The sequence below is a fragment of the Andrena cerasifolii genome, chromosome 11 (assembly GCF_050908995.1).
Source record: "Andrena cerasifolii isolate SP2316 chromosome 11, iyAndCera1_principal, whole genome shotgun sequence".
In the NCBI taxonomy this organism is placed as follows: Eukaryota; Metazoa; Arthropoda; class Insecta; order Hymenoptera; family Andrenidae; genus Andrena; species Andrena cerasifolii.
In genome coordinates, this window is record NC_135128.1 from 12049038 (window position 1) to 12060827 (window position 11790).

General features: G+C 49.6%; 1 protein-coding gene across 4 annotated transcripts in view; it reads right to left on the minus strand.

The window, feature by feature from the left end:
• LOC143374700 (zwei Ig domain protein zig-8) overlaps window positions 1-3907 on the minus strand; it is a 139219-nt gene extending 135312 nt beyond the window's left edge. For 3 of the 4 annotated variants that reach the window (XM_076823048.1, XM_076823045.1, XM_076823044.1), the window contains exon 1: window positions 3792-3907. In XM_076823048.1, the coding sequence (XP_076679163.1) occupies window positions 3792-3816 (25 nt within the window). In that variant the 5' untranslated portion in view covers window positions 3817-3907. The remainder of the gene's footprint in view (window positions 1-3791) is intronic. The other variant, XM_076823049.1, reaches the window with a different exon arrangement.
• Between the last annotated feature and the right edge of the window lie 7883 nt (window positions 3908-11790).

The following is an 11790-nucleotide window of genomic DNA, read 5'->3' on the forward strand; positions in this document are numbered from 1 at the left end:
TTAAAGCCTCGTCCCTCGACAGCTTGCTCTCGCGAAGATTATTTCCGCGGGATTACTTTAATTGTTTTAACGCTTGGACGAGCCGAGGCGGCCATCGTTGCCCGTTGCCTCCTGCTCCATTAACCTAACAGTCACCCCTTCGTTGCCGCTCTTCCCCTAAATATTTAAGAAACATCGTGGGCTCGAGTGAGAAACCATTCGCTGAGAATAACCAACGCGTATGGGGCAGGATTTTCCGTACAATGGTTCTTGAATGCATCAACGAACAACCTATTCGTCGAGACGCATGCATGAATGTAGGAGAATGCAGCTAGACGTCTGACCATCGTGTCTTTCTGCAAGCTTACACGAGTCGCCCGCTATCGACAAGACGACAAGGTCGTACGATCGACCTTAGAAACTGGGAACTTACTTCTTGACGATCACAAGGGCTATATACACACCAGCATCCACGGAGGCTGGCCATCCGAGGCACCGCTACGACTCCTTTACGACGTCCAGGAATCGAAAGAAGAGACTTCGATCCGTTCTACGGTCGTTGGTAGTAGGTGAGTGGCCGTCGCGTCGGTGAAGGTTCATAACCCCAGCAGCACAGGAGTACCATGTACGGGAGAGGCGGAGACGGAAGGTTTATTTTCTGGATCGCTGGAGGTCGTCATTCGAACCGACGGACGCCACTGGAATCCCTTAATGGCGGCTACGTTCGTTCCCAAGGAGCAGAAGCTCCGACCACGTCAGCTCGAGCAGTCTCGTAACCGTCGTGACCACGTCGCTTTCACCAACACCACCGTTGAAATCAAGCAGACCGACCTCATAACTGGGTTTCCCTTTTTCATCCCAGGCCCAGACACGTCCGTCCTCGGGTTCGACTCGTCGCGTTCGCGTCAGATCCTCCGACGGGCGAGAAGGCAACCGGCGAAGGGAAAGAGAAGGAGAAAGGGGAAGAAGACCAGAAGACGAGGATGCGGTCGGAAGAGTGCTCGATGGAAAAGCACGACACCGCCGCGATGCCACAGGTGGCCGGTTTGAAACGCTTGATTTACGGTCGGCCTCACCTACGAAGTTTAAAGTTCAAGCAACGGCTGCCGGGTAAACAGGCCCAACGATTCTCTGTCGCCTCTTTTCGAACGCTGAAAGCCTCTTGAAGCTGTCGAAAGCGCTTCAAGAATTTGTCCGTTGCTGCGAGCCAAATTCTCGAGGCGGACCGACTAATTCTGCGCCCCTCCTTCTCGAAGCTTGCAAGATTCAGACCATTCGTGGGAGAAATTCTTGATAGTCCCTTGAAACAGTTGCGCGGGGCTAAGTAAGTTGGTGCGCGACGATAAAAAGGGAGAATGTTTTTCGAGTGTGCAGATCGCACGGCCGCTTTCCTCGCTCTGTGCCTGTCGCTCGGATGCTCCCTCTCAGCCGCGGGGAACGAGACCCGGATTTCTCCCAACGCCGCTCGGCGATGCTCGCCAAATATGTAGGATGCTCTCGATGCGCTGTCATTGCACGCGTCGCTCTACGCCGCGTTTGTCCCCGTTCTCGCGCGCTGTTTGCGCTTCTTCTTTGCCGTGAATCCGCGCCGTCTTGTCTATCCGCGAGCGACGACTGCTACCTCCGCCCGCTCGACTGTCCCATTACTTTGGACCCCAGCCTCCGTCTGATTTGTCACGAACCAAGACTCCTAGCCCGCGACGAGACGCCCGTCTCTCGCGACTGTCACCGGTATCCATCGTTGTGGCACGCTTTCAGAAATCTCTGCCTCGATTTCGGGGTTGTTTCGCGCGAACAAACAAATCGTGGATGATCTGCTCCTCTTTCTAAAACCGGCGAGCTCTCGAGCCACTTGGGAACCGAGACGTTTGGAGAATTCGGTTGGTGCGAAAGAGTTTAGGTATATGCGAATGAAAGAAGTGGGGACTGTATCTGGCATTGCTAGAAGAGACAGGGAATACGTATTCCCTTTGGCGTGAAATGAACGGGAGCTTGGATGTTTGCTGCACGTTAGACCGATTTGCGAGCAGGGGACAAACGTTTCGGAGTCGGATCGTTATGGTCACGCCGCACTGGCCACCATTCAAAGTCAATACAACGTGACGAAGAGTATTAGGTAATTTGAGTACACCGCTAAGCAGTTAATTGCAGTAGGATGTATCAGTATCTGTTAACCGAATGTGGTCGATCGGTTTCCCGGCTAATCGATTGCAGGCATAATCCAGTCGAGGGTTACGCAGGGTAAACAGACTAATCGATTATCCCTATATATACAAATCGCTCACCTATAGGATAGACGCGTAATCGATACTTAAGCGATTCCATAGTCTCCAGTGCTTCGTCAGATCTGTACGAAGGCATTTGATACGGATCACTTCCGTCAATTTACTCGAGCTATTATTGCAAAGTCTTTATCATTTCCTCCTTTTCATCGATATTCTAGTTAAATATCTATGAAAATCGTCGCCTGGCGTTTCCCACATCTGGCGAGTAGGTACGCTCCACGATAAACTTTCAATTCCACGGTCTGCTCGACAATTAATTTGTTCCGGAATTAGAGAAATCGCACGATTGATAATTTCGTGGAAGCCCGAGCTATTATTACTGAAACGGACTAACGGCGAGTAATAACGATCGATCGGAGCAAAATTTCTGGAAAATTCTCGGACGGCGACCGGAGCGAAGTCGGGGTAAACATTGATAACTGCTATAAATTGCTCGCGTGTGGCGGAATAATTAATATCGACTTCGTGGACAGTCTGAGCAATCCACGTTAACCCCGGGGCGGGCACGGATTCGTCTGCACCCCCATTACCGCACTCATATGTAGTAAATAGTTCTCGAGGATGCACATACGTACATACATATGTGTCTCGCAAATTGTTTTCAGATTGTTCTGTTGCGAACAAACCACGGTCACATACGAGGCAAACGCTAAAGCCATTAAACCCATTTGCGATTGCGACCTGTGTGTCCCATGATGCGTATAATTTAACAGCCGTATTCGCGATCCTTCTTTCGTCCCGCGACGCTGTTTGCATGCTGCCAAAGCGATAAAGGAAGAATGCAATGAGATTCAAGGACCCGACGATTAATATCGGGCGCGTAACTAGTTGTTTCTAACGGCGTAGGTAATAGGAAGAATTTCATTTCGGTCGTAATTCAGATTTCTCGGAACAACAGCGGCGAAATTACGTTTCGCGACTACGAAATTAAAATACCGAATCCACGCAACTGCTTCCGTCGTGCTGTAATTTTCGAGGGAAACCACATATTACCCTATTATTCTCGGAAATGATCTCTCCTCGTCTCTTTCTTACCACCGTATCGCCGTTAATACACTGTTTACAGCGGTATTCGCGGCACGTAGACGAACCGGCGCTAAATAAATGAGTTGACATCGGTGAATGAGTGCAGGTAATGCGACAACGGCATATCTGGAGCGTTGCGCGCGGTATGGATAACGTTTCGGACAAGTCCAAGATTAACGTGGACGCGCCCCGCCGTACGAGCATCGCGCGATAAGCTCTTTTCCAATTTATTCCTCGTCCGAATGCGAAGCCAAAGACTAATGTCAATGCTGGCGTTAATCCAAATCGAACGTACCTCGACCTGGTGTCGGTTCCCATTACAGACAACCCCGTGGAATTTTGCTTGCTCACGCTCCGACAAAGAACCTCGCACGAAACACAAATATTCCAATGACGCGTTCTTTCGCGATTCCTTGCGTCGTCGCGAAATGGGACTTATAACTTATAATTGGATTTGAGTTTACACTTTTCCTGCACTCGGAGAGTTAATTAAATACATACCTGGGTAATGATTAGGTGTCGCCATGCACTTTCGCAGAGACTTGCTCGGGATATACTCACCGGCAGCAGTGAGAGATTTTCGCGGACATCATTCGGCAAACATTTCAGTGTAGCCTTTAACAAAACACGAGGAATATATTTCGCTGGTGAACGGGAACGCGCTACTGAAAATTACGTCTGTATGTAAATTTTAAGCTTTAAACTATAGCCTACATTTGCATAGCGTCATAAATCTACCGTTCAAACGGACACCAACTGGTCCTCTTTGAAATTTTCGTTAAGTTTTAACTTAAACCCTCGGCCGACCGATATCAGCCACTGGTCAAAATAAAAAAGTGATGAATATCAATGCACACTTTCAAATTCTCCCGTTCTACGGTTCTTCTGGGGTTATAAACTGGAAAATCGATCCGAAAGGCGCGGACACGATGTCCCTACCGATTTCACTAACAAAATTTGCAAAGGCAGAGGTTCGTACGGGTACACTTTACAGAGAGCCAGCTTGCGTCGTAATTTCGTCAAGCGCTCCTTTTCATTTGCGTACCTTCGCTGACAAGGATCATTCATTCCTCGGTGAAATAGCCACCCGCGGAGATCCGTAATTCTGTTCGCGTTTTTCGATACGAACTCTCAGGTCGTATTCGCTCGCAGTCGGGGAGCCTGACAAAAGGCTGTGTATAAACAAATTACAGAGCAAGCCCTTCAGTGGATTCCGAGAGTTACGACACCGACGCGACGTCGTCGTCGAACCAAGTCGACGCGGATGAAACGCGTTCAACGATCAGTTTTACACGCCGCGTACACTTCGTGCTGCTGGCCAAAAGGAAAATCTACCGTGCGCGTCGAGTTTGAATAAATATGCAGTGCGAGAGATTTCAGTGAAATGACGATTACGTTAGCTATCTCCGAGAGATTGCAACCGAATTAAATACCACGTTCAACTACTTTTGTACTTTAAAATGCAAGCAACGTGATTACAGATGGATGAGGATAAACACTCTTAAAAGGGGGTGACGACGCCAATGCAACTTTAAAAACGCAGGTATCGGAGACACGGAAATGCGTAAGATAATATACGGGGAAGTTTCACTCTCTCACTCTCTCTCTCTCTCTCTCTCTTTCTCTCTGTTTCTGTCTGTTCGCAAGACGACGGTGGTTCCTTTTGAAAATATAAAGAAGGGCAATATCTAGCGCGATATAGCTAAGCGACTGGAGTAAGCAGGGGGCTGAGTTGTGGGTGGGACAGGGTGGTTGGTACGTCCGGAAAATAAGGGCAAATGGAGTGTCGCGCGAGGCATAAACATCTATCACGTCGGCGATGTACATCAGATAGTCATGAAAGGCGGAACGACCGAACGCCGCGCCGTGGTGAAGGTTTTTATACGTTCCACCTCGCTCCGTTTCTCTCTCCCTCTCTCTCCTCCCTCACTACGGCGGTCTAGCATTCTCATACTGTGTGGCTTACACAGATAGATTGGTCGTTTATTACGTCGTCGTGGCGTTAAATCTCGCGAGGGTTACGCGGAAGAGTATGACAAGGTGATTAACGATCTAATTAGGCGGAATAGAGGTAGGAAACGAAAGATTACGGGTGATAAATTCAAAGGGATCGGGGAGCCGGAACTGACAGCGGTTCCAAAGTACAATCGCGAAACGAGACATCGAATCGTGGATCTGGAAATTTGAACGCCAAAATTTCCTTACGGCTGTCCTTTTTCGCAAATAGAACCCCGTCGATGTCTTTCGAACTTGGACGATTTCAAACTCCCCCGTCCCTATAACTGCTCCCTTTTTTTCGTGCATCCTTTTACCCCCTGAATTTACAGGCATTAAATCGTCCCAAGGACCAGTGGAATAAAACTTGTGGATTCGAAACCATCCCCCGTTTCGCACCCCTTCTTCGATTCCAGCTGAGCCACTAAGCGACGCAGATATCGTCACGAAAACGACTTTTCTCCCTGGCTAACGAGCGATTTCGGGGCCGTCGATTTTCGACCAGAATACCGGGTTTAACGCGAGCTTTTACGTGAAAGTTCGATCGACTGTGAATGCGACCGTGCCTCACCGCTCGCGGGAGAGGCATCGTACTTTTCACCGTGCCTTGTAGCATCCGTGTGATCGTTAGAGTGGTGGTGCAGCTTCTCCTGATCTCTGTGCCCTCGTTTTTACGCTTTAACTGGTCCAGCCATCGTGACGTGATTGAAAGGGCCGAACGAATGAAACTTCGACGCACTTCGAGCCCGAAACACAGACTTCGTCTGTCAGCGAAAACAATTCCTGCTTAAGCTCGATTATTAGAGCACTATCTGTGGTTTCCTCGAGATTGTCGTTTAAGGCAACCTGTCCCGCAGTTGCCCGTGTTTTTCCGCATTTATAAGTAGACCGTTCGTCGCGAATTCCTCGCGAAGGGGGTATAAAATTTGAAATGCCGCGGTCCTTTACGACAACGTTGCGTTAAACGTGGCGATATTATTTTTAACAATATCCCCGGGTCGCAGGAGAAACTGCACTCGTAAAAACGCGTTGCCTTTGTGCGAGTCGCGAAACAGCGTAATTGCTATGAATAATTACCGCTGTACGCGGCACTGCTCCCAAGATTTTCCACCTAAAATGAGTAAAATATTAGGGGCTAGAGAGGACGCGAACCTACCGCTTGCATAATTTCACGTGTTTTTGGTCAAAGAAGCAGACCGTCCCGCGAAGAACGCTCCAGGAAACGAATTAAGCTCGAGCGATAGACCGTGATACTTTGCGCATAATTAGCTGAAATGAATAAGGGAAGCTAGTGGCTCGATTTGTAACGAGAAGGGGAGCGAACAACGATTTAAACACGCTTTTAAAACTGGTTGAATTTATTCTTTGTAATGGTGAGTTAAAGGGAAATAAATCCGCCTGAAATCTTGAGATCGCTTCGAAGCGACTCCGTCGTTTTCGATTCTGGGGAGAGAGAGAGAGAGAGAGAGAGAGAGAGAACTCGTTCGTAATGCAATTCCCAACTGGGTTGCATTCACGCAAGTGCGACAAACACGTCTATCTGCTCGTTGTGAGATATCGACCTGCTCTGAATGGGGGCACAATTAATCGCAGCTTCTTCAATAGGACTCTTATCGGATCTCAGGAGACTCGGCTACGACACAGCACAAAACTTTCCCTCCCCGATATTGGCGTGAACGATTACACCGCATTGACGTCACCTTCGTTAAGATCCAACGCATCGCTGCACACACTCGCTCCGCCGTAATTGCTGAGTGGATTAATCGTCGGGAAAAAAGTTCTGGGAATATAGACGCGCTGCGTTCGTTTCTATAATCGTGCGCATCGGCTCGTAAAACTTCGTTTACAATATTAAAACGCGTTCAGAATATAGTGAAGCTTAGCTCGCGCAAAACACTCTATCGCAAGGAGGTTGAGTGGCCGCTTCGAGAGCTAGTAGAACCGGCACGTCACTGTACCGGCGACGAATTCTTTGGCGCAAAAAGGAAAAGGAACGAGTACGAATGGCGGGAGGAATTAAACACCGATGCTTTTCTGCTCCACCCTCGAGCCCCCGTTAAGTAACGACCGTCGAACGTAACAGTGCCAAATGTTAACGAAACAATACCATTAGCGAGTTTCACGGTGCTCCTTAGGAAAAAACAGCGCCAATAACAATGAATTTCTCCGTTCGCCGGTGTATCGAAGAATCGCGGGGGCTGTCGATGCAGGAAGTGAATACCGACTGCGGGTCGGGTGGAGCGATTTGCATATCGATTAACATATTAACGAGGGAGCGGGCGCTACCGAATAAAACCGAGGAAACGTTAACGCGCTGGCAAAGAACTCGAGCACTCGCTAAGCCTCGTAATGGTCGGGAGCGAGTCGTTGAAGAAATCAAACGGCGAGGCGAGGCGCGGCGAGGCGAGCTCACAACCACCCCTCTTGGACTAGTTCCTCTCCGCCAACCCTTTCTACTTGGCGTATCGACGGCCAGCGGTAGCCATTGATACTCGAGGCCCCGGGTCGAAACTTTTCCCCGAGCGTACTTAAAACAAATTAACGCCGTTAATTCCCAGTTGCCGTTGCCGTTGCCGCTACGAGGCTCGGTGAAAGGAGCGAAAGAGAAACGGCACGGAGAAGGAAGGGTGTCTGGAACGAGGAGGAGGAAGGAGATGGACGATGAAATAAAAGGAGCGGAATTTATATTCGCGCTGATAGCGACCGAGCTGAGAAACTGCTCGACTAGCAAGATAGCGCCGGCTCAAGCCAATTACATTCACTTGCTCGATCTTCTTCTCCCCCTTGCTCCCAAACCTCTTTACTCGAAACTGTCCTTTTTACTCAGGCCACCCTCGCGCGCGGAGCCTCTACCTCTAATTCGCCTCGTCCCCTTTCTTATGTTCGCGCTCGCTTCTTTGTCCACCATCGAGGTCCACCTCTTTGACGTCCGAGGATCCGCGTTTTTGTCGAGCCCCTTGGAAGACTCCCGTGGATGAAAAGTCCAGCTTGGCCACGAGCAGACCGTGCGCCTCGCTGATCCTCGCTTAAGTACACTAATTGCGGTCAATTAGATGGGTTCGCAGGAAAGACCCGGCCGGCCGCTTTGAATATCCGCGACGTCCGGACGGGGCTTATTTGTTAATGCAGGGTGCGCAGTGGTCAGGGGTAACGTCATCGGTCCTGTTGCATCGCGGTCGTTTAGAAATGGTGAAAGGTGAACTGGGAACGTATTCGGGGATTCTATGCCCCGAAATGTCAGAGGCTTCTTGCTACTACTTCGCCCGAGCGTGGCCGCTCGTGCTGCGCGTTATTGCGTTTCCGCGTGCTCGGAGAACAAGAGACGAGATCTCGTCTTCCAAGGAACGTCGACGGAGTAAGTTTGCATGTTACGTTTGTCAGGAGGTTATTCCCCGTGCTTGGAGGCACGTGCGCGCCGAGAATCGCGATCTCAAAGACCCCATCGACAGCTGCATCGCTGCTCGTGCATCCACGCCTCACGAACCGCATCGCTCGACGCGAGAGACAGTCGCGAAAATCGTTGTCTGCGCGGCATGCGGAAAATATGAGAGCCACCACCATTCCCAGTGTGGCCGTTGTTTTGTCCCGAATCGCGGCTGGCTTCGAGCTGCTCAAAGTCTTCCTTCTGTGAGCGCGATTTGTCGCACCGCGAGGATTCCGCCACGCTGCATCGCGCCAAGTCGATTCCGATTCGATCTGCCGTGCAAATCCGATCGCGTTGGAAATTACGTTTAGAAGAAAGCAAATATTGGAAGAGGGCGCGGCGCGAGGCTGGATATTATAGAGAATGTGACAGTGGAAAGATAAATGAAGATCTAAGCTGGAAATTGAACTGCGAACGGGGGCGGCAGGGTGGAGAAGGTATTTGTTTTGGGGGGTGAGAGTAATGGAAAGCCGTGCGCTTTTGATGGAAAGAATTTAATATAAAATACTCTGATAGAGAATCAGCCGTGTGTAAACACGCTCTCGCCGACGGAACGGTTTCAATCTTCCCGTGGTAAACAGTTGGAAATAAATCGTATTTATTCGAAGCTTCCTATTATTGGCTAAAGTAGCGGATAAGGCGGCAAGCATATCACGTGCCACAGTTTCATCGGCTTTCCCTCTCGCGAGACGACCGTCTACTCGTCTCTTATTGCTTAAGGAGCAATATCATCGGTTCCCCGCAAAATGCCAGACGTTGATGCAACGGAATAAACTAATATCGATGAGAGGAATAGGAGTCACTGGCGCACGCTTCAACTTCCATCATCCTCGTTCAATTTTCGCAGCTGATCAAATTCCTCTGCATCGGCTGTGGGACCTCCTTTTTTTCAATTCCCTTATACGGCAAATGCACCCTCGCCCTTTTATCTTCTGCCTTTGACCCTTCAGAGTGCAGCTTTCGAGCAAGTCTGCGGGAAAATTTCAGCTGTCGATAGCAGCGGTCCGATGTTCCTTACGTTTTATTTTACAAGTCCCAGCTAGACATAATTAGAGCCTCTTGGCGCGCCGTCCAACATTTCCGATCGCCGATAATTCACTTTACATCCATCAGCAACAATTTGCGATATAGGGGAATGAACGTTCTATTGGAATTCGCGAATTCTGGCGCACCTAATAAAAATTCCACGGAATTAAATCCCGAGCGGGGTCGCGACGATGGGAGCTAACAGATCCAGTTTATTAATAGGTAAATCCATGTCGTTCTCGTTCGAAACAAGCGGCTCGTTTTGCGACACGATCTTTTCGCGTGTGAGCGCTTATCGCGAGCGGGTAATCAGCGTGCTACCGCGTTCCCGCGTCAACTTATAGTAAGAAATTCTATTCGCCTCAGCTCCGAGACACAACCGCCCGCCTCGTCATCGTTGTCTCCGGAATCGTGGTAATTTGGCTCGGAGAATTCGCATCAGCGAAGTTGTTACAGTTTCAGCTATTAGGGCCAAGAAAGGGGAGGAGCGCGCGGGCTCGCGTACACACCCGACGACGACTGGGTAACGAAGGAAACAGAAACAAGTCAGGTCAGGATTAGTCGAGTAGGTATCTCTGGAATCGGTCCGTCGATGCGCGATCGAGTAAACAGGTCGATGACGCGCTGTTTCCAGTTTCAGGGAGGAGCAGGAAAATAAAGTTCGAACGATGAGCTGGTCTGTAAATCACCGAGCTGGATGGCCGCGCTTTTACGCGAGCAGTTCGTTCGAATCGATCGGCGTAAACATTTTTTGTCTGCCCGATACTCTCGCGAGTTTCTACCGTCGCGTCGCCCGACACGTTCGCCTCCTTCAGAAGTAGAATTTCTCTCTCGCAATTGGCTGGCTCGAGTCAGGAAAGTACTGCGAAGGATTTCAGAGTTATTTGCTCGAAGCAATCAGCAAACTATGATCGTTAGCCACGCACCGAACAGGATCTTCCAGGCTACGGAATCGTAATTTTCTATCGGAAAGCTGGATTTGTCAGTGCGGCAGGTTGCAATGTGCCAATTCGAACTGACGCAACTTCTTCGACGGTATCGTGTGCAGAATCCCCGTCGGAAATAAAAAGTACAGAGAAAAGATTGACGTAGGGACTGAAGCGAACCTGTAGATTCGGGCTCGGTGTACCACTGCGACGCGAGGATCAGTACGGGGAAAAGAAAGGATTTCTGGATCGTCGCGTTGCATGCAGAGCGACCCATTTTGTTTAGTCGATTTGAAATGTGGGTCGCGAAAGGTTATGCGCGGGTATCGTTGTTTCTTCTCCCGAAATCCGCGTGTATCCTTTGTGTCGCGGCCCCCCGGCAGATATTTTGCATTTCACGGTGACTTAACTCGAATATTTTAATCGTCCTCGCTTTTTCTTCTTCGGCAACCTCCGCGGTGGAAAACTTTTCGCTGGGGAAAATAATATCCTAACGCAGATGTAAACTCTGGCATAGGAAACAAGATATTGCAAATATTTTACGGCACTCTAAATATTTGCCGAAGCTTTAGTCTTCGAGAATCTAACGTATTCCTTTAGCATTACAGGTTGTGTAACTTTGAGCATCGAGGCCCGAGGACGTCAGACAGCATCCTCGCGAGGCGCTCGTGGCTGAACCCTCGGTTAGCATGCATATTTATTTCACGCCAACCCGTCATTGGGCACGAGAAAAATTCGGTATGCCTAGGGCCCTAGAGAGGTCTGTCTCTAAGGAAACTAGTTTATCCCTCTCGCGGCGCACGAGAAAAAGAAGTCCTGGGGGCCGGAAATGCGAAGACAAAGCGCGAAACGACGGGGAGATGCGAAGGATCTCGACAGAGTGGAATCGAGTTTGCATGACATTTAAGAAGGGGCTCGTCGCGTTGCATAACCCTTTGACTTCGGGTCCGATTCCGCGAGAGTCAGTTAGCCTCGCCTCGAGCCTCTTCTTCTAGCCGTTGAACCCTCTTCGGAAAGGAGAGAGAAAGAGAGAGAGAGAGACGTAGAAGAACGGGGAAGAAAGACAAAGGGCAGAAGCGAAAGAAGAAGAGGTGGAAGAAGGGACAGCACGCCTTACCAGAAACAAGGT